Source organism: Sorex fumeus, unplaced genomic scaffold, assembly GCF_029834395.1.
Source record: "Sorex fumeus unplaced genomic scaffold, SorFum_2.1 ptg000094l, whole genome shotgun sequence".
Taxonomy (NCBI): Eukaryota; Metazoa; Chordata; class Mammalia; order Eulipotyphla; family Soricidae; genus Sorex; species Sorex fumeus.
The window spans coordinates 803,234-823,727 of record NW_026606151.1 but is presented as its reverse complement, the minus strand read 5'-3'; the positions used below and the strand labels follow the sequence as shown (position 1 = coordinate 823,727).

General features: G+C 61.0%; 1 protein-coding gene across 3 annotated transcripts in view; it reads right to left on the bottom strand.

The window, feature by feature from the left end:
* ITPR3 (inositol 1,4,5-trisphosphate receptor type 3) overlaps positions 1-20,494 on the bottom strand; it is a 278,545-nt gene that overhangs the window by 217,803 nt on the left and 40,248 nt on the right. For all 3 annotated transcript variants that reach the window (XM_056132262.1, XM_056132261.1, XM_056132260.1), the window contains exons 23-54: positions 19,771-19,900; positions 19,350-19,407; positions 17,486-17,651; positions 14,984-15,148; positions 14,167-14,241; positions 13,730-13,855; positions 12,258-12,380; positions 11,961-12,161; positions 11,238-11,489; positions 11,040-11,165; positions 10,827-10,952; positions 9,263-9,383; positions 8,735-8,925; positions 8,256-8,404; positions 8,039-8,147; positions 7,452-7,542; positions 7,043-7,212; positions 5,502-5,676; positions 5,215-5,399; positions 4,779-4,979; positions 4,533-4,643; positions 4,257-4,352; positions 4,066-4,167; positions 3,883-3,969; positions 3,402-3,512; positions 3,131-3,323; positions 2,715-2,840; positions 2,297-2,469; positions 1,823-1,987; positions 1,082-1,274; positions 648-752; positions 437-564 (exon numbers count right to left, since the gene is read on the bottom strand). In XM_056132262.1, the coding sequence (XP_055988237.1) occupies positions 437-564; positions 648-752; positions 1,082-1,274; positions 1,823-1,987; positions 2,297-2,469; positions 2,715-2,840; positions 3,131-3,323; positions 3,402-3,512; positions 3,883-3,969; positions 4,066-4,167; positions 4,257-4,352; positions 4,533-4,643; positions 4,779-4,979; positions 5,215-5,399; positions 5,502-5,676; positions 7,043-7,212; positions 7,452-7,542; positions 8,039-8,147; positions 8,256-8,404; positions 8,735-8,925; positions 9,263-9,383; positions 10,827-10,952; positions 11,040-11,165; positions 11,238-11,489; positions 11,961-12,161; positions 12,258-12,380; positions 13,730-13,855; positions 14,167-14,241; positions 14,984-15,148; positions 17,486-17,651; positions 19,350-19,407; positions 19,771-19,900 (4,530 nt within the window). The remainder of the gene's footprint in view (positions 1-436; positions 565-647; positions 753-1,081; positions 1,275-1,822; positions 1,988-2,296; positions 2,470-2,714; positions 2,841-3,130; positions 3,324-3,401; positions 3,513-3,882; positions 3,970-4,065; positions 4,168-4,256; positions 4,353-4,532; positions 4,644-4,778; positions 4,980-5,214; positions 5,400-5,501; positions 5,677-7,042; positions 7,213-7,451; positions 7,543-8,038; positions 8,148-8,255; positions 8,405-8,734; positions 8,926-9,262; positions 9,384-10,826; positions 10,953-11,039; positions 11,166-11,237; positions 11,490-11,960; positions 12,162-12,257; positions 12,381-13,729; positions 13,856-14,166; positions 14,242-14,983; positions 15,149-17,485; positions 17,652-19,349; positions 19,408-19,770; positions 19,901-20,494) is intronic.

Sequence of the window (20,494 nt, the reverse complement as noted above, 5' to 3'; positions counted from 1 at the left end):
ACCCTGGGGGAGCCCAGCACCCTGTGGGAGGAAACGAGTCCTGCCCCCAGGCCGAGGGGTCCCCGCCTCCCCCACGAGCAGGACTCCTAGCCCGAGACTGAGTCTGAGCTGAGAAACGGTGGGCCCATGAGAGCAGCAGGATGGAGCCCTGGGGGGGCCGGGTTGGGAGGGGGGAGGCAGGGCGAGGGCCCCACGTGGTGTCTGCCCCTGAGTCAGCTCCAAATTTCCTCCTCAGGACCATGAGCCTCCCACATGCTCCTCCCACAGGGCCTGCTCAGAGGCAGCCTCTGGGGACAATCATGTTCTGGGGAGCTGAGCCACTGAGTCCTGCCTCAGTTTCCCCGCCCTCCCCTGGCTTGCTGCACCCTGCTTGGATACTGTGGCCAGTCTGACCTCCTCGCTCCCTTGGGCCTGGGCAGAGCTGGGGCGCACTCACATCCTTGGAGGGCTTGCGGAGGATGTCACCCACGCCGCCCCCATTCCGCAGCCCATGGTTCATGACGGTGACAATGCACATCAGCAGTGTGTCACAGGCCCTCTCCGTGTCTTCCAGTTCCTCATCCACTACAGGGGAAGTCCACGCTCAGAGCCAGGCCGGACAACTGCCCCTACCCCCAGCCCAGCCTGGCCCCTGCACACCCGCTCACCTTCCAGGACCTTAGGTATGGAGACCTCTGAGTCACAGTTCACACTGTCGCTGTCACACGTGCCCATGAAGGCGGCAGCCCCTGGAGTCATCCCCAGGGGGTTGGCTGGAAAGGCCAAGGAGAGGTCACCAGGTGGTACTGACCGGCCACCTGGCTCACCTCCTCCAGGAAGCCTTTCTTGATGCTCCTTCCTCTAGCTCCCAGTGAGGATTCTTCATGTTCCTGCTCCCCACTGCCTGGGGCCGGTGGGCATGCACTGACCAACTTTAATAGGGAGCCTACAAGCTCATCCCAGAAGGTGGCCCTCCCGCTCTGTCTGTCTCAGAGAACGGGGAGGCAGGTAGGTGTGAGAAAGGTCTCCCAGAGCCCAGGAACCAGGGAGAGGAGAGAAGAACTTGCAGGCTGCCCGCCTGGCCGCCCGTGCGGGGCCCCACCTCGGGAGTGGTTGCTAGGCAGCCGGTCCACCTCGAGGATGAAGTCGTCCTTGAGGAAGAGGAAGCCGACGATGGAGAAGAGGTAGACGAGGATGAGGGCCAGCAGGGCCGTCAGCAGGATGGAGCGGCCATTGCGCGTCACGCTCTTGATGACGTTGAACAGCGTCTCCTCGCGGTAGATGAGGTCGAAGAGCTGCGAAGGGCCAGGCCTTGAGGGGCTGGACCATGGAGGATCCCAAGCGCTGCCAAGACCCCCCCCCCCCGTCCTTCCCCCAAAGCAAGGCCCACACAGGCCACAGGGGAGTGGATGGGGGGAGGGGAGCTCCTGGAGAAACCACTGAGGGGAGGCGGGGGGAGAGGGAAGGGGCAGGTGGCCACTCAGAGTGGGCAGGATGCCGCGCTCAGGGCACACTCGCTCTGTTCATGGACTCGCTTCATGCTCCCCATGACTACCGGAGCAGCTGCCAACAGCCCTACCTGACCCACCAGGAGGCTCAGAGAACAGCCCCAAGTGAGAGCTACAAAGGAAGCAGCTGACAGGCACACCCAGCTGGGCAGGCAACAGAGGTGGGCATCCCCTTGGAAGGGGTCATGGGTCAGAGGGAGCCCAGGAACGACCCCTGCAGCTGGCTGGAGTCAGGTGAGGGGCTTCAGACACATTGCCTGCCCCCAAAGTAAGGGGACTGTGAGAACCCCAACTACCCACACCGCACCCCAGCCAGGACCCCACAAAGGCCTCACCAGGATGCTGTAGAACAGCTCATGGGCAAAGAGCCCCAGGACGCTGGTCAGGATGTAGCCCACGTGGTACAGGAACTCCATGTCCATGACCATGGCCTTGTAGCCCCGGATGAAGGTGCCACGGTTACCCACAAAACTCACCACGAACACAATCTTGTTGGTCAACTGGGGGGGGAGAGCGGGGAGCAGGGACAGAGCGTGTGGTCAGTGCCCCAATCCTCCACCCCAGGACACACCAGCAGGCCAACTGCCTGAATCTAGGGGCTGTGCCTCTTGCAGATGTTTGAAAATGTTTACAGAAATGCATGTGAGCCCCTGGGACCAGAACTGGCCACTGGTGTGATCTTGGGCCTTGGGGTCGCAGGGTCTGAGGCTGGCTCAGTGCCCGCGAACCCTGGCCACCCATGGTGACAGCGTGGAGCAGGGTGGCCTTGGCAGAGTCCAGGACCCCCACCCAGGGACAGGGCCACTCACGTTGAGGGCACCAAGGATATGGAGCGTGGGCCCGATGCCCAGGTAGTAGATGGAGCGCAGGATGAGCGCCACGATCAGCGCACGGATGCTGCAGCGCTTGGTGAACAGCGCCGTGATGGAGAAGCAGACGAGGATCCAGAAGAGCAGGGAGATGAGCGGGGAGCCCAGCACGCCTGCGCGGGGATGGGCTGAGTGAGGCCACGCCCTCCAGCCCCCAGCAGCATCCCCTTCCTGCAGCCGGCGCTGGCTCCCCACACCTGCCCCCCAGGCCCCTGGAGTCCCGGCCAGCACCTCCCCCATGTCACAGCCAAGAGGGCAGTGCGGGGCTTTCTTCCCATTCTGCCTCTTCCCATCACAGCCTGTTGGACCCCAAAGCCGGGGAGGGGCATGGTGGAGCCCAGGAGCCCAAAGCCCTCACCTGTGGATGCGCCCTCCACGTAGGGGTAGAAGAAAGCGATGATGATGTTGATGAACACGGCCAGGTTGAAGGAGATGCTGCCCCACAGGGTCATGCGGCGAGAGAACCAGTAGATCAGAGGCATGCCTGGGGGTTGAGGGGACACGGAGTCAGTGGGTCCCTGGGAACGGCATTTGCTCACGCCAGGGAAGGCTTCACTGTTCACACAAGCTCCAGGCTCTCGTGATGAGTAATCATGAGCGGGAGTCCCGTGTGTATGTGTGTGTGTGGGGGGGGGAGGGCATGTCCTCTCCTGACTGCTCTGCCCTTCGCTGCCTCGCCACGCCCCTCGCCACTCAGCCCCGCCCTTCACTGCCTCGCCACGCCCCTCGCTGCCCAGACACATCCCCCACTGCCACCCCATGCCCAGTGCTCACTGCGGAGCTTGCGCTGCCACTCCATCTCATTGTGCAGGAAGGATGACTGGTCGAAGAAGTCGCTCACTTTGCTGCCCTGCTCATCCTGCTCCGTGGTGGTGAAGAGCCGGTGCTTGGTCTCCTCCGTCAGAAACTGGCAGATGCCGGGCACGGGGAACACGATCTGCTCCATGCTGCGGTCCTGCCGCACGATCTGGGTGGGGGTCAGGGGGTTGTCACACCAGCTCACCCCCTCCCCACCCCCCGTCCCGATACTGCCCCCGGTCTGCACCTCGATCTGGGACGTGTGGTTCTCATAGTAGGCCAGGGGGTCCTCCTCCTCCTCCTGGGCCGGCTTGGACGACTTGAGCATCTGCGTCAGCTGCTTGTTGTTGAGGCTAAGCTGGGGTGGGGGTGCGTGCCAACGTCAGGCCCGCAGCCGACCGCTACTGGCCCTCTCAACCACACTCTGACCCCCCCAAGCCAGACCAGACCCAGCTTGGAGCCCTGCAGGTCGACCCTATAGATCAGGCGCAGGTGCAGCCCAGCCCCAGCTCTGCGATCCCAGACCCACCCCAGCCTCTCCCACAAGACCCTGGTTTCGGCCAAGGCTTGGTGCTCCCCGTGATCTAAGCCACACCCCCGCCCGCGGCTCCGCCCCCACCCGGGGGTCTCGCGCACCGCCCCCTGCCCTCAATTCTCTCGCCGGCCCTGCGCTCCCCTCCCGCCTCTCCATCTAAGCCCAGCTCGGAGAGCAGAGCGGGGATCCCCACCATGGAGGAGATGCCCTCCGCCTCCTCCTCCTGGATGCGCTTCACGGGCTTCAGCAGGTGCTGCAGCTGCTTGTTGTGCCTGGAAAGCTGATGGGCAGCAGAGTCACAGACAGGCCTGTGGGGCGGAGCCAGGCCCCTGGGGGCGGGGCCATGTCGCTGGGGGCGGGGCCACGGGAATGGTACCTGCAGTGCCAGGATGTAAATGTTGTGGCCCACTTCGCGTGGGCTCACCTCCGAGTTCTCACGCTCCTCCTCCTGCAGGTAGGCCTTCTTGATGACGTCCACCTAGCGGGGCAGACCCGTTCAGAGGTCTCTTCATGCAGAGCAGGGCAGGCTGGGTCCCCATGTGCACCCCACCGGTCAAGCGGCCTTACCAGCTCCTGGGGCCGCAGGCTGATGAGGATGCGCTCCGCGTTCTCACTGTCGTGCCGGCTCTCCATCAGAGCCAGGAGCAGCTTGGAGGCGTTGTCCTGAAGAGAGGGCAGGCCACGGGGTGAGGGCCCACACAGTCCCAGGCAGCCCCTCTGTCCACTCGCCCTTCCGGGGAGCTGAGCTGCTTTGGGACCAGGCCCTAAGCACATACCACAGTCTTGCAACTGCACACACACCCCTGTGCCCCCACTCGCCGCCGCCCCCACGCGCAGCCCCACCTTGAGCTGCAGCACCAGGTCTATCCGGTACTTGCACAAGGGGCTGATGTCGTTGAGAATCAGTGCAGTGATGATATCGATGCCGTTGGACTCGTGGGTCACAATGCAGGTCTGGGGGACACAGGGCACAGGGCCTCAGAATTGAGCCGGCTCTGAGTCTATGGACCCCCCTGCCCTCCACCCCGCCCCCCCCCCCCACACACACACACAACTCTTGCTGCTACTGCAGCACCACCTCACACACACCTGGTTCTCGTGGCAGGGGCCCTGGCAGTACTCGGTGAGGGTCTCCAGGGTCTGAATGACGAGACCCACGTTATCCTCGTTGATGTAGAGCCCCAGCAGCCCCAGGCCCCCGGTGGTGCTGCCGCACATGATGTCCAGGAACTGCAGCGTCTCGCACACCAGGTTGTAGTTGGTCTTGTTGTTCTGGCAGCGCAGGAAGTTCTGCAGAGCACAGAGGGGCGGTCTGGTGGGGCGGGGTGGGGAGGGCAGCCCCATGGGGGGATGCACAGGGGAGGCAGGCTCGGTGGCCCAACAAGGTGGAGGCGCCTGCTGGTACTGGGCCCGAATGGGGCCGGAGCAGTGGGCGTGTCAGGGGCGGGGCTCCAGAGGAGGGCGTGACCAGTGGGCGTGGCGGGGCAAAGGGGGCGGGGCGGGCATGGGGGCGTGGCGGGCACACCTGCAGGTCCCTGTTGTGGTTCTCGCACAGCAGCTGCAGGAAGCGCAGGATGGGCTGCATGATCAGCACCGAGGTGCCCATCTCGTTGCTCTGTGCGCGCTCGCCCACCTCATGGCCGGGGTGCAGGCTGGGGCCCAGCGAGAAGCGGGACGGGGAGCCAGGCATGGAGAAGGAGGCCACCCTGCCTGAAGGGCGAGGCCTGGTGAGGCGCAGCCGGCCCCTTCTCCCCCTGGACCGCCCCCCAGTCATTCCCCACGGCGGTGACCCGCCCAGCCGCCCGCCCTGACCTTTGGCAGCAGCGTCGGCCGGCTCCCGCTCCTCCCGTGGCTGGCTGCCCAGGTCACTCATGTTGACGGCCACTGTGGACTTGGTCTCCTGCTGTGCCCGCTTCATGCGGTCGTGCAGCACCTTGAAGAATCGCTCCGACTTCTTGTCGCTGGTCATCAGGTTGTAGAAGGATTTCTGGGGGTGGGGGGATGAAGAGATGGGGTTGGTCACTGCCCCCTCATGGGACCAGCTCTAAGCAGCCCTGGTAAGGCCCCAAGGGCTCTGTCATGGGCTGCTGGGACAAGGAGGGGGTTCAGAAGGGCCCCCAATACACCCAGACCTAAGGACAGGGAGAGAGTAACCCCGGCCCCAAGGCGGGGGTGGAGATAAGAGGGCTTCCAGGTTGCCTCCTGCTTCAGCTCTTGGCCCGGACTCTGTTCCCACAGCTTCCTGAGGGTCCCTGGAAGACTGACCCCCATCTCCCATCAGCTGGAGCTTCTGAGCTCCATCGCCCAGAAGAAAAGTGATGCCCCCAGGTCCCCAGGGGCCTCATGACTGACGGCCCCTCTGCCCTGTCCTGCCACAGCACCCAAACAGCCACTCCCCCGTCCCCCCTGAGCCCACCAGCTTCCCTCTCCTCTTAGCTGCCCAGCACAGTAGCCACCTCGGCGCTTGCCCCCCAAAGTCTCAGCATCACGAGAACCGGGGTTTTCCTCAAGGGCATAAAGCAGTGCAGGGCACACGGTGGGCCCCCAAGCAGGCTCCCTAAGGAAATGACGACTTCCGGGCTGGAGCAATAGTACAGCGGGTACAGCATTTGCCTTGCACGCGGCCGACCCGGGTTTGATTCCCAGCATCCCATATGGTCCTCTGAGCATTGCCAGGGGTAATTCCTGAGCGCAGAGCCAGAAGTAACCCCTGTGCATCGCCGGGTGCGACCCAAAAAGCAAAAAAAGAAAAAATAAAAGACGAGCTCCGATTCAGAGCTGCGGGGAGGCAAGTGCCTGCCTTGCACACAGCTGACCCACGGGGACGATCCCTAAGCACCACCAGGAGTGATCCCTGTGTGCAGAGCCGGAAGGAGCCCCCTGAGCACCAACCGGTGTGGCCCCAAAACCCACCCCACCCAACCACCCCACAAAAAGAAATAAATGACAAGTGTGAGGACCCAGCGTCAGAGGGCACCTCTGCCTGGGCTAGGCACGGAAGGTGGAGGAGGAGGAGGAGGAAGAGGCAGGCGGGAGGGACCAGCAGACTGAGAGGCACTGAGAGGCGTGATGGGAGGCAGGAGGGTGAGGAAGAGGCCAAGCACGGCTGAAGCAGGGGGCTGTCCGACCCCAGCAGCGACCCAGCACCCGGCCCCCCGCCCCTCCCCACACCTCTCTCCTAGCTCCCTGCTACCCCCACACACACCTGGATCCCAGCTCTCCCATTCCACGCCTGGACCCCAGCCTTCTCCACCCTATCCTGGACCCCAGCTCCCCGTCACCCCCACACCCGGACCCCGGCTCCCCCACCCCACACCTGGCCCCAGCCACCCCGCCCCCACCCCAACACACACCTGGATCTCTGTGTTGCCGCCGTCCAGCAGGCGGATGGCCAGGCCGATGCTCTCCTGGAAGATCTTCTCGTTCTTGGTGCTGGTGATGAGGTCGCATACCAGCTTGGTGGCTCCCTCTTTGTCCAGCCGGCATTGGGTGGCCGCAATCACTGACCAGTCTTGGTCCGGGCCTGGGGGTGGGGAAACCCACTTCAGGGAGAGCCCGTGGGGCTGGGACGGCAGGGAGGGGCTGTGGCCTGGGTAAAGGGGCCCAGCCCCCAGAGATGCTGCTGGGACAGTACTGACCGGAGCCCATGGGGTCGGAGAGGTCCCGAGAGCTGGAGGGGACAGTACTGACCAGGGCCCATGGAGTTGGGGGTGCCCTTGGGGTCAGGGAGGTCCCCCTGAGAGCTGGAGGGACAGTACTGACCAGTGCCCAGGGGGTCGGGGAGGTCCCCCCGGGAGCTGGACTTCCGGTTCTGGAGGTAGTTCTGTAGCAGCATCTTGCGCAGCTGGTTGCCCTGGGGTCAGGGAGGACAGAGACACAGTCCTTCGTTTAAGGATCACCTCGAAAGTTCTGGAACCCCCTGGCCAGGTCCTTTCACTGCCTGTCTGTCCACTGCCCACCAGCCTATTGTCCATCTGACCACTTTCCCCTACTCCAGGTCCACCCCACCTGCTGCCCCTGCCCTCTGTCCACCCACCTTGAGACCGCCACAATCCGTCCTGTCTGTCCATCCTGCCTATTACCCACCCACTGTCCCTACCGCCCACTGTCTGACCTGTCCACTCTGCCCGCTGTCCCTTTCTCCCACTCCCCACCCAACCCACTGCTGTCCATCCATCCCACTCACCACCCATCCATCCTGCTGTCCACCCCACCCATCTGACCCATGGCTCATCCGCCCACTGTCCACCCGCGGCCCTGCACTCACCCTGCCCCTGCCCTGCACTCACCTGTCCCCTGCACTCACCCTGTCCCCTGCCCTCCCCTGCCCTGCCCTCCCCTGCACTCACCCTGTCCCCATACTTGCTCTTCTTGGTCAGCATCTGCTGCAGTGTCCGCAGCACCTTGACGCACAGCTTCTCCTCCGACTCCATGAGCTCCTGGGTGTGCTGGATCAGCCTGGCGGGACGCAGGCTCACCACTCACCCCAGGCCCCCCACCACCTCCCTCCGGCCACCCCCGCCTGGTGCCCGCAGGTGACCTGCCGACCCGGCCGCCCCTACTCACTTGGACAGGAAGCCCCCGCTCTCGCAGCGCACATAGGCCTCGCTGCCCTCCAGGAAGAGCAGCTCGGGCCAGTGCAGCATGTCCACCAGCACCGACAGCTCGGCCTGCACCAGGGGCTTCAGCCGCTCCTCCAGGGCCGTGATGATGTCCTGCGTGGGCAGGACACTCACTGCCAGCTCCTGGCACCCATCCAGCCACACCCCCACTGCCCTGAACCCAGGGAGGGCCCTGGCCCTGCCAAAGCTGGGGCCAGGTGGAGCCCCGAGCCAGGGGAGCGAGCCCCAGGCTCTCAGGGGTCCTGGGAAGATGCCAGTCTCCTGCCGCAGGGGCTCGGCGCCCACCAATGGGAAGGCAAAGTCGGTAGCAAGGGGTCCAGCCCCTTTGCGAGCACCGGCCCCCACTTGCTGGACTCCCGGCTGTCTTGGCAACCCTGGCCCAGTGCCCACTTCCTGGGGAGCGTGGGCAGACCCCCCGCCCACCTGCAGCTTCTCGATGATGTTCTTGTAGTCCCACTGGTTGGCCGTGGGGGTGACCCGGGGGAAGGTGCGCGTGGTGGCCTTGTAGTTGGCAGCGTTGCGCTGAGCGGCCGTCACGCAGCTGGCCCCACTGCTCAGCAGTACGCTGAGGTGGGCGTCCAGGTCCATGGGCAGCGAGATGGCCCGGCCCTTGGCTGTGGGGGACATGCAGGGCGAAGGGGCTCAGCCGGCCAGACACATCAATCCCAGAGCTGGGGTGGGATGCAGACACCCACCTCCACCCTCACAGGGACTGGGCCCATCCCCCTGGTTCAGACTGGGCCTGACCCCTCCTTCCTGCCCCCACCTTCTTTCTCCCCTCTCCCTCACTATCCCCCCAAGGCCACCCAGAAGCAGGAAACTTGGGGGACCCGCCCCCCCCAGCACTTGGAGGAGGAATAGCCCCTCCTGGCCGGGGCACTCACGGCTGCAGGGGAGCCGCCGACGCACGAGCTCAGGGGCAGCTGGGAGCGGCAGCGCCCGCACACTCACCCACCATGGCCAGGGTCCGGATGCAAGCCTCCACAGAGCCCTTGTGCTGCTGCTGCAGCCACGGACACTCGAGCAGCCGCGTGGTGGACTGCAGCAGCTGGACCACGATCGTCTGGTGTGTCTGCGAGAGGCAAACGGCCCATGCAGCCGGCACCGCACCCCCCACCCCACCCCGCACAGCCCCAGGCCCACTGAGCCTGGGCATGGTGGAGGGATGAGTCCGCCAGCAGTTGCCAGGGCTCGTGGGCCAGTCTGGGATGAAACAGTCCCTTCCCTCTAAGAGTGCGCACCCAACCCCCCTGTGCGTGGCAGCCCTGGGGAGTCCTGGCACTGGGCCTCCGAACCTGACCGCTGACCCTCCTCCTCCTTTAAAACTACTTAAAGGGAGGGCTGGAGCGATAGCACTGTGGGTAGGGTGTTTGCCTTGCATGCGGCCAACCCAGGTTTGATTCCCAGCATCCCATATGGTCCCCACCACTGCCAGGAGTAATCCCTCAGCATTGCTGGGTGTGACCCAACAAAAGCACTGTAGCATTGTAGCACTGTCCTCCCATTGTTCATCGATTTGCTCAAGTGGGCCCAGTAACGTCTCCATTGTAAGGCTTGTTGTTACTGTGTTTGGCATATTGAGGCATATCAAATACATCACGGGGAGCTTGCCAGGCTTTGCCATGCGGGCAAGATACTCTTGGTAGCTTGCCGGGCTCTCCAAGAGGGGCAGAGGAATCAAACCCGGGTCGGCCAGGTAGGCCACATGCAAGACAAACGACCTACCCACTGTGCTATCACTCCAGCCCATAAAAGCAAAAAACAAACAAACAAAAAAACAAAAATAAAAAACCTACTTAAAGGGACCGAAGAGAGTAGGGAGCTGGCCCTGCATATGCCCAATCTGGCTCCAACCCCCAGCCTCCCATATGGTCCCCTGAGCAACATCAGGAGTGATTCCTGAGCGCAGAGCCAGGAGTAACACCTGAGCACCACCAGGCATGGCCCAAAAACCAAAAACCAAAAAAAAAAAAAAAAAAATTTAAGGTGGGGGTGGGGGACATAAGGGGATAGGAGGGACACTGGGAACTTTGAACTTTGGTGGTGGAGAATGGGCATCGGTGGAGGGATGGGTACTTGATCACTGTATGAATGAAATGTAAGAACGAAAGTTTGTAAGTCTGTAACTTTACCTCACGGTGATTCATTAAAAAATTTTAAAAAAAAATTGGGGGCTGGAGTGATGGACTGATAGTACAGCAGGTAGGGCGTTTGCCTTGTATGCGGCTGACCCCAGTTCAATTCCCAGAATCCCATATGGTCCCCAAGCACCCTCAGGAGTAATTTCTGAGTGCATGAGCCAGGAGTAACTCCTGAGCATTGCCAGGTGTGACCCAAAAAGAAAAAAAAACAAATTAAAAAAATAAAAAATAAAATAAATTTTAAAAACACCCAAAAACTGCTTAAAATCAAAACTGGGTCAGCCGTGGTACAGGCGAGCTCCCTCCTGGCTGCCCTAGGCATTGGCCCCTGTGGTCCTACAGGGTGGCCCCCTCCCCTGCCCATCCATCCCTACCTGCAGGGACGTGCTGTTCTCGGAGAACGGGGAGCTGAAGAAGGCGTTGATGGTGTCCAGAACCACGGTCAGCACGTACTTCTCCAGGGTGGTATCCGCCACGCGCTTTTCGCGCTTGATGCAGACCTGCAGTGGGGGAGCGTGAGGCGGGGAACCAGTGTGGGGCCACCCCACCAGCCACTGGGGGCTTCCCAGCCCCGCGGAGGGACACACCCGCGCCATGTCCAGGGTGAAGTTCTCGAAGAGCGTCCAGATGTGGTTGCTGGTGTAGATCTCCTTCATCTCCACCTCGGTGTCCACGTAGCAGTGGTTCACGAAGTTCACGTAGGCCATTTTCACCTGGACGCATGGGGAGTCAGGCCGGCGCCCCGCCCCACACCCCTCCCGCCCGCCGGACCCCTCCGCGCCCACCTCAGTGATGCAGTCCTCGTGGGTCACCACGGACACCACGTCCTCCAGGGGCAGCAGGGACGTGCACTTGATCTCCGTGTACACGTTCTTGCCCTCGGCGCAGGCAGCCAGCAGGTCCACCAGGGAGATGTGGTACATGAGGGGGCTGTGGTCCTCCACGCCGTCCCGGGCGGCCTTCATCATGTCCAGCAGGTGGGCCAGCGAGGCTTTGTCGTTGTAGAACACGACCACGTCGTCCCCAGCATTGGTCAGCTGTGAGTGGGAGCATGGGGCGACACCAGCTGAGCCCCAGCCTCTCCCATGCATCTCGGAGACGGGGACCAGTCCCTCTGCACACTCAGGGAGGCCTCCCCTGCCCATGCTGCTGTGTCTGCCGGGAGAGGCACCAAATCCGCACCTGGGAAGCCCCATCCACCCCCAGGGAAAGAAGCCCCATCAGGCACTTCCTCCAGGAAGTCCCTTCCAATCCCTTCCCTGTACCCCCAGATCATGTTGATGTCCTAGTTTTTGCTTTGCTTTTGCAATGTGGTGCTGGGGATAGGCCCCAGGATCTCACACTCGCCGGGTAAGTGACCTCCCTGGGAGCCGCATCCCAGGCTCCAGACAGGGGACATGTCCCTGAGCTGTCCCAGGCACGGCCCGAGCTCTGCTAGACACTGCTGAGACCTCCATGCCCAAGCCCTGCCCCCTTCACCCCCCATGCCACGGCCCCCAGGCCCTCACCTCGGTCATGATCATGTCCTGGCACTTCTTGACGTACTTGCCCTCGGCCTTGATGACGGTGTGCAGGAAGTCCAGGTACTGGACGTGGCGGCCGTGCGTGGCCAGCAGGTGCACGAAGTGCTGCAGCACAGGCTCGCTGATGTCCGAGCACAGCTGGTAGTTGTTCAGGAAGATGTGCTGCATGGTCTCCGCCTCCAGGAGCTGTGCGGGGCAGAGCCGGAGAGGGGTCTACATGCTGAGACACCCTGTACTGCCCGCCCACCCTCCCCCACCACCCACGGCCGTGCTGCCCCTCACCCCAGGCGTGAGGAAGAGGTGCAGGTGCTTGTGCAGCAGCGCCTGGTTGCCGGGGTTGCCCGCACAGAACTTCTGCAGGAACTGGTGTGTGTAACGCAGGATCTCCATCATCTTGGCGTCGCCCTGGCACAGAGAACAGGGACCCGGTGCTGGACTGGCCCCCCAGGCAGGGGATGGGGCGGGGGAGGGCACGGAACAGGAGCACAAGGCTCAAGGTGAAAGCTGAGCCTGAGGTCGGAGGTTGAGGGTCAGAGGTTGAGGGGAGGCTGGAGTGAGTGGGGATCAAGGGTCAAGAGTGGGGCGTCTGGGATGATGTCTGAGGTGGTGTCGGCATCAGGGGTCAGGGGAAGGCCTGGCATATGTCAAGTATGCAATGAAGGGTGAAAGGTCCAGATGGGGTTAGATTGGAGTCAGGACTAGGGTGGGCCTGGGGACAATCCAGGGGAAGAGGCCCCAGGGTGACAGGCTAGGGTTAGGGTCAAAGTGAGGATGGAGGTTGGGGTCAGATTAGCGTCAACATGGATTAAGGTCAGCAGGCAGGAAGGCAAAGGTTAAAATTAAGCTGAGGAGGTCCAAGAGCAATAGTACAGCGGGGAGGGCGTTTGCCTTGCACACAACTGGTCCAGGACTGATCCCTGGCATTCCATATGGTCTCCTGAGCCTGCCAGGAGTAATTCCTGAGTGCAGAAAGAGGAGTAACTCCTGAGGACTGTGGGTATGGCCCCCGAACAAACAAAAATAATTAAATGAATAAAATAAAGCTGAGCTGAGGTCAGGCTCCAAAAACTGGAGGACACGTTCTTCACTCAGAGGCCCCGAGTCAACCCCCAAGACTGCATGATAGCCCAACAATGGTCAGGAACAGGGCAGGAGAGATAGTACTGTGGGGAGGGAGTTTGCCTTGCATGCAGCAGACCCGGGTTCGATCCTGGGACCCATATGGTCCCCTGAGCACGACCAGGAATGGTTTCTGAGCACAGAGCCAGGAGTGACCCTGAACATCTCTGGGTGAGTGACCCCAAAACAGATACATAAAAGAATGGCCAAAGAAAGTTTTTTTTTTTAATTTGGGGAAGGGATTTATTTTTAGTTATTTTGTTTTGGGGTCACACCCGGCAATGCACAGGGGCTACTCCTGGCTCATGCACGCAGGCATTACTCCTGGAGGTGTTCAGGGTACCATATGGGATGCTGGGAATTGAACCCAGGTCGGGTGCATGCAAGGCAAACGCCCTACCCGTTGTGCTATCTCTCCAGCCCCTGGCCAAAGAAAGTTTTTAACTAAGTGAAGTGGAGATGCTGCTGATCAGGCCAGAGAAGGGGAAGGAAGCTGGGGTCAGGGTCAGAAGCCAACCTGAGATTAAGTGGAGGCCCACGGGGATGGGACTGAGCGGGTGGAGGGCACTGACTCGGGGGTCCAGGTGTGGGGGCAGAGGGGCAGTGGTGAGCGTGAGGCGGGGGCTGACGGGCACCTTGTCGTAGGGGATCTGCAGCAGGTCCAGCATGACCTTGTGGGCATCCATGTTCTTGAGTAGCCGCTGCTGCTTCTTCCGCATCTGCTCCCCAACGCCGCACATCCTGTTCAGTCGCTCCAGGATCTGGGGAGGGGGGCGGGGAAGGAGGCAAGGGTGAGCCCCAGGCTCCGTCCCCCTCCCAGGCCCCTCCCGTGGCCCCGCCGAGCTCCAGCAGGACAGGAAGGCGCAGGGCTGAGACTATCTGTCACGTGCGGCCCGGAACCCGCTGCAGCCTCCCGGGTGTCAGTCCCTGAAGTCCCCCAGCGCTAGACTCATCCCATCTGGGGCCTAGCAGGACAGCTCTCACGGCTCAGGGACAGGCTGGGCGATGTCTTGTCGCAGGCCAGGGGCCTCCAGGCCGCCCCCCCCCCCCCCCCACCAGGCCCCGCACTCACGCCCTTGACGATCTGGTAGTTCTCACTGCTCTTCTCCCCCGGTGGCGGCAGGAAGCCCTCTTCGTCCGTGGGTCTCTGGGGGCGCAGGGGACAGGTCAGGGAGGGCCCCCCACACAGTGCCCAGGGGGCACCCTCTCACCTTCTTTTTTTGGTTGGTTTTTTGTTTCGGGGCCACACCGGGAAAGTCAGAGATTATTCCTGGGTCTACACTCAGGAATCACTCCTGCAGTGCTCAGGGGACCATATGGGATGCTGGGGATTGAACATGGGTCGGCTGTGTGCAAGGCAAATGCCCAACCCGTTGTACTATCACTCCAGCCCCCCTCATGGCCATTCTTGGGGTATCATGCAATCGTGGGGGTTGAATCGGGGCCCTCTGTGTGTAGAACAAGTCCTCCGGTTTTTGGAGCCTAACCCTCAGCTTCATTTTATTTTATTTATTTTTGCCTTTTGGGCCACACCCAGTGATGCTCAGGGGTTACTCCTGGCTCTGCACTCAGGAACTACTCCTGGCGGTGCTTGGGGGACCAAATGGGATGCTGGAGATCGAACCCAGGTTGGCCGCGTGCAAGGCAAACGCCCTACCCGCTGTGCTATCGCTCCGGCCCCAGCTTCATTTTATTTTATTTTGTTTTTGTTTGGGGGCCACACCTGGCAGTGTGCGGGGCTTAGTCCTGGCCCTGCCCTCAGGGATCACTCCTGGCAGGGTTTGGGGGACCACAGGGGATTTGGGGATCGAACCTGGGATCGAACCTGGGTCAGCTGCATGCAAGGCAAGTGCCCCTCCTGCTGTCCTATCGCTCCGGCTCCCACTTACCTCCTTCTTGTCCTTGGCCGCGCCAGCCTCCGCCTCCTCGCCCTTGCCGCTGCCCTTCTTGTCCACCCACAGCTCCGACTTCTCCACCATGGTCCGCAGCCGGTCCAGCTCCGACTTGATCACTTTGTAGTTCTCCACGTCCTGGGCTGAGATTAGCAGCTGCACCTGGTGGCCGAGCACAGGCTTGGCTGGTGAGACAGGCACCACCACCCACGTGGGCACCGCATGTGGAGGCACACAGCTGACCATGGTCCAGCCCTCCATCGTCGCCCCCTCCCGCCCCCACTAATGTGCACTGAGCCAACTCCAATGCCTACTCAGCATGGATGGTGCTGCCCTAAGTATGCCACTTACAGGAAGCCCTTCTGGATGACCACAGACCTCCCTGCCTGCCCGGCATGCACTGACTTTGGTAACCCGCTGACTCCTGCCACCCGCTGCCATTCCCAGTCTCTTGTTCACTCAGACCCTGAGCCAGATGGGACAAAACATTCTGCCATTCCTGGGAGTCACCCCAGGGGCCACCTTCCTGCTCTGTAGAACCTAATTTCCCCTTTCCAGGGCCAAGCAATAGTACAGCAGGGAGGGCGCCTGCCTTGCACGCAGCCAACCTGGATTCAATCTTGGCATCCCATATGGTCTCCCAGCCAAGCCCCGCCAAGAGTAATTCCTGACTGCATTTTTTTAGATTTTTTTTTTTTTTTGCTTTTTTGCATCACATCTGGCAAAGCTCAGAGGTTACTCTGGCTCTGCACTCAGGAATTACTCCTGGCAGTGCTCAGGGGACCATATGGGATGCTGGGAGTCGAACTCGGGTTGGCCGCATGCAAGGCAAATGCTCTACCCATTGTGCTATCGCTCCAGCCCCTATTCCTGATTGCAGAGCCAGAAGAGATCCCAGTGCATCGCCGGTGTGACCCAAAAACAAAAACAAACAAACAAAAAAACGCTTCCAGGGCTGGAGTGATAGCACAGCAGGTAGGGCGTTTGCTTTGCACGTGGCCGACCTGGGTTCGATTCCCAGCATCCCATATGGTCCCCTGAGCACAGTAATTCCTGAGTGCAGAGCCAGGAGTAACCCCTGTGCATTGCCAGGTGTGACCCAAAAAGCAAATAAATAAATAAATAATCAAAAACCCCCTTCCGCAAGATAAAGAAGGCAGACCACACGTCTGAGAAAACGCCATGACGGTCTGGTGCTCAGCACATGCTACATGGCAAACACCCACAAAATGCCCCTGGCCAAGACCACCTGACAGGCAGCATCGAGCGGGTCTCCATGATGCTGGCCCAGACCTAGAGAGGCCCGACTTAGCTGCTAAATGCAAACCACCGCTCTCGGCCAGGGGCACGTGGGGTTGACTGCAGCCAGGAAACCAGCCATGCCATACACAGGCGGCCACTGAGGGTGCAAGGAGACCAAGAAGCCAAAACCCAGCCTCCACCTCAAAGCGTTCAACAGGGCAAAAGCCCCCAAATGTGAGCCCTGAGAGGCCCCGATCACCTGCCCCAGCGGGGAGCCCCCTTCTCACTGTTCTGTGCTTTAGTCTGTAATATATTTCACTGTCATTGTCACTGTTCTCCCACTGTTCATCAATTTGCTCGAGCGGGCCCAGTAACGTCTCCATTGGAAACCTTGTTGTTACTGTGTTTGGCATATCGAATACGTCACGGGGAGCTTGCCAGGCTCTGCCGTGTGGGCGAGATACTCTTGGTAGCTTGCCGGGCTCTCCGAGAGGGGCGGAGGAATCGAACTCGGGTCAGCCATGTTGGCCACTTACAAGGCAAACGCCTTACCTGCTGTGCTATCACTCCAGCTATTTATTCTAAATAAAGATTCCACAATTGTTCACAATGGAATTGTTTCAGGCATACAATGTTTGCAGGCTGGAGTGAGAGCACAGCGGGTAGGGCGTTTGCCTTGCATGCAGCCGACCCGGGTTCAATTCCTCTGCCCCTCTCGGAGAGTCTGGCAAGCTACTGAGAGTATCCCACCCGCATGGCAGAGCCTGGCAAGCTACCCTCTGGCAAGCTACCTGTGACATATCCCATATGCAAAAAACAGTAACAAGTCTCACTTCATGATCTAGGAGGGAGCAGCCACCTTTGCGCTACACTAGCACGTGACAGGGACAAAGAGGAATGGATACGTTACTGGTGCCCTGAGGAAATCGCTACAGTGCTACAGTGCATACAATGTTGCAACACAAACCCACCACCAGTGTTCCTGGGGGCCCTGCCATCCCCCAGTCTGTGGGTGGTAGGCATAAAACTAACTATTGTGTATTTGTTTGTTTTTGTGGCACACCCAGTGACGCCCAGACCTTACTCCTGGCTCTGGGCTCAGGGATCACTCCTGGAGGTGCTCAGAGAACCCTATGGGATGCCAGGGATAGAGCTCGTGTTGTGTCCCCGCTGCCCTATGGCTCCGGCGCTCCTTCCTTCCCTGTGCCCAGTGTGGACTGAGCGCCAGGGGAGCTGGTGGGCTCAGGAGGGCAGTACCTGCTTGAAGGTGTGCATGGCCTCCTGGCGCTGGCTGAAGTGCTTGAAGAGCAGCTGCAGGGCGCCCGAGACGAGCGGCGCGTAGTTGTGCATGGTGAGGTGGATGAGCACGCGCAGGAACATGCGGCCGCCCTCGTCGTCCACCTCCAGCATGCTGCTCGTCTTCCTGCGGCGGGAGTGGCATGGTCAGCCTCCTGGGCAGGGCCGTGACCCATTTGGAAACAGCCATTCCCTGAGACATCCAAGATCCTCCCCGGGCTCCCCCAATGAAGCAACAGGAGGAGGGGCTCTTCCTACGGGACCCACAGATACCCCCGAGGGACTCTGGGGCACAGGTTGGGGCTGGAACAGAGCTGAGCACGACGCTTTTTTTGGTTTGTTTTGTCTTTTGGGGGGAGGCCCACCCCCGGCGATTCTCAGGGATGACTCCTGGCTCTGCACATGGGAATGACTCCTGCTGGTGCTTGGGGGACCATATGGGATGTGGGGGATGAAACCCAGGTCGGCCATGTGCAAGGCAAGTGCCTTCCCCCCGCACTATAGCTCTGCCTGCCTCTTTTCACTCACCACTGATCTAGCCTCCATGGCTAGATTCCCACTTCATTCCATGGGAAAAAACGGAGCGGCCCCTGTGACGTCATCACCCCGAAAGATCACAGGTTTGGAGCCAGAGAGATAGTACAGTGAGGGTAAGGCACTCGCCTTGCACACGGCTGACCTGGATTTAATCCCCAAATCTGGTCCCGGGGGCCCTGCCAGGAGTTATCCCTGAGCACAGAGTTGGAAGTAAGACTTGAGTACAGCCGGACGTGGCAAAAATATTGCTTTAGTGTTTCGTTGTTGTTGTTTTTAAATTGGAGGGGGAGCAGAATAAAAACCAAAATAAACAGACAATAAACAAACAGTACTGTGTGCCGGGAACTTGCCTTTCATGTGGCCAACCCAGGTTCAATCCCCGGCACCCCGTATGGTTCCCCAAGCACTGCCAGGGTGACCCCCTCAGTGCAGGACCAGGGATAAGTCCTGAGCACCACTGGGTGTGGGCCGAAAACAAAAAGAAAAAGAAAAGATCTCAGATGTTTTCTCATCACCTCCAAGTTGTTACCGAAATCACAAAAGAGCATTTCCGCCTCTCGCTACAGGAGATCCTGGTATTAATCACACCCACCAGTGCGGCTTGTCCTGCAATGTGTGAACGAAGTCGCGTGCACACCTACTGCTTCCGAGCTGTCCTGGATACTCTGAGCACTGATCCCCAGTGCCCATGCCAGGTGTGTGGGAATGCCACTGAGGGAAGCCTGCCTCAAGACCCCCCTCAGACCATGGGGTTTCCTGCCTTCACCCCTTCCTTCCGGTCCAAAGGCTGGGGCTGGAGCAAGAATACAGCAGGGAGGGCATCTGCTTGCATGTGACCAACAAAGGTTCAATCCCTGGCACCCCCTATGGTCCCCGAGCACTCCAAAGAAGAGCCCTGAGCACTGCCAGGCATGGCCCCAAAACCAACATAAACAAACAATAAAATACTACTGAGATGGGGTCCAAGGCTTCAGCGGATGCCCGCAGTAAGCAGTTAAGAGCCTCCAACTCGGGGTGATCTCTCCCCACCCCAGGACTCTGCCCAACAACCCCCACACCTCTGCCCGGCCAAAGACACGACATCCTTCCATGGACCAAATCCAACATGCTCACACCAAGGCCCTAATATGGGGCCCGGGGTTGGGGGGGGGGGCGGGCATGGTCAGAGTTCAGAGACAGATGTCTGGATCCACAGTGCAGGGCTTGCCAGGCAGAGGGGAGGCTGCAACCCCCAGACCATCCCAAGAAGGGGTCTTACCACCATCCCCCACCTCAATCACAGCCTCACCCGATTCCAAACATGGCCTCCGCCTGCTCCCCAATGCGATCCAGGTTCATGTTGGCAGCTGTGGGAGCCAGAAAGATGGGGAGCATGAGAGTGAGGGGCAGAAGGACCCCAGCCACCCTCTCTCCCACCTGGGTTGGGTGGACCCCTTCTGCCTGCCCCTTCCCCAGGGGCGTGGGACCACCCTGAGCAGGAACAGAGCTGGGGGTATGGGGGCAGAATCCTGGGCCCGGGTACCCTGATCACCTGCCTGCCACCATGGGCAAGTCTCTGAGCCTCAGTTTCCGTCATTTAGGGAACAGGGGAAGGATCTCGCCCTCTGCCCTCCCCAAGGCAACTCACATGACCAAGAGGTGTGAGAATGGGGGGTGGGGGGGTGAGATGCAGGTCCCTGAGCACACGGCCTCGGCCTGGGGGGACTCACTGGTGGAGTCGAAGGCGGGGGCGGTGCCATCGGCCCCACTGTCCTGCATTGGAAACACCTCCACAAACTCCTTCTTGAAGACGGACAGCAGGTAGGAGATGCGGTAATCCAGTCGCACATTGAGGATGAACTGTGGGGGGTGGGCAGGGGGTGAGGGCCAGCAGGGCAGGAGCACCCCAGGGGGCTCCAGAGCCCCTCTCCAGAGTGGGAAGGGAGCCCCCGGGTCTCCAGGTGGACTTGTCCTTGTTCCAGACAGACCAGGAGGGGGCCGTGAGGGGGCACTGAGGCCTGAAAGGGGCCAGAGAGGGCAGAGGGGTGCAGGGAGGCAGAAGGGACCCAGTCCCCTCAACAGACCCCTACTCAGGGAGGGGGCACAGGACTTAGATCGCAAACCCCCTACCCCCAAAACAAGTTGGACGCCACCAGGCCCACTGAAGCTGAGATCCCTGGGCTCAGCAGCTCCTCGCTCTGTGGTATGGCAGGCCCAGTCCGGGTTCTGCAGGCAGCAGAGCAGGAAGGGTCCTTCCCCGCCCAGGACCCGGCCAGCCCTGCCCAGGGTGCTGCTGGGAGCTTCTGCCAGGTCTGCCCCAGGGGAATGGGTGTCCCAGAGACCCAGCACCTGCGTCCCTATGCCCCTGCCCTGTCCTGCCTTCACCTCAGCACAGGGACACAGCTAGACTCTTGTGTCTTGTGCCCTCCAGGGATGGCTGGTCACAGCACACAA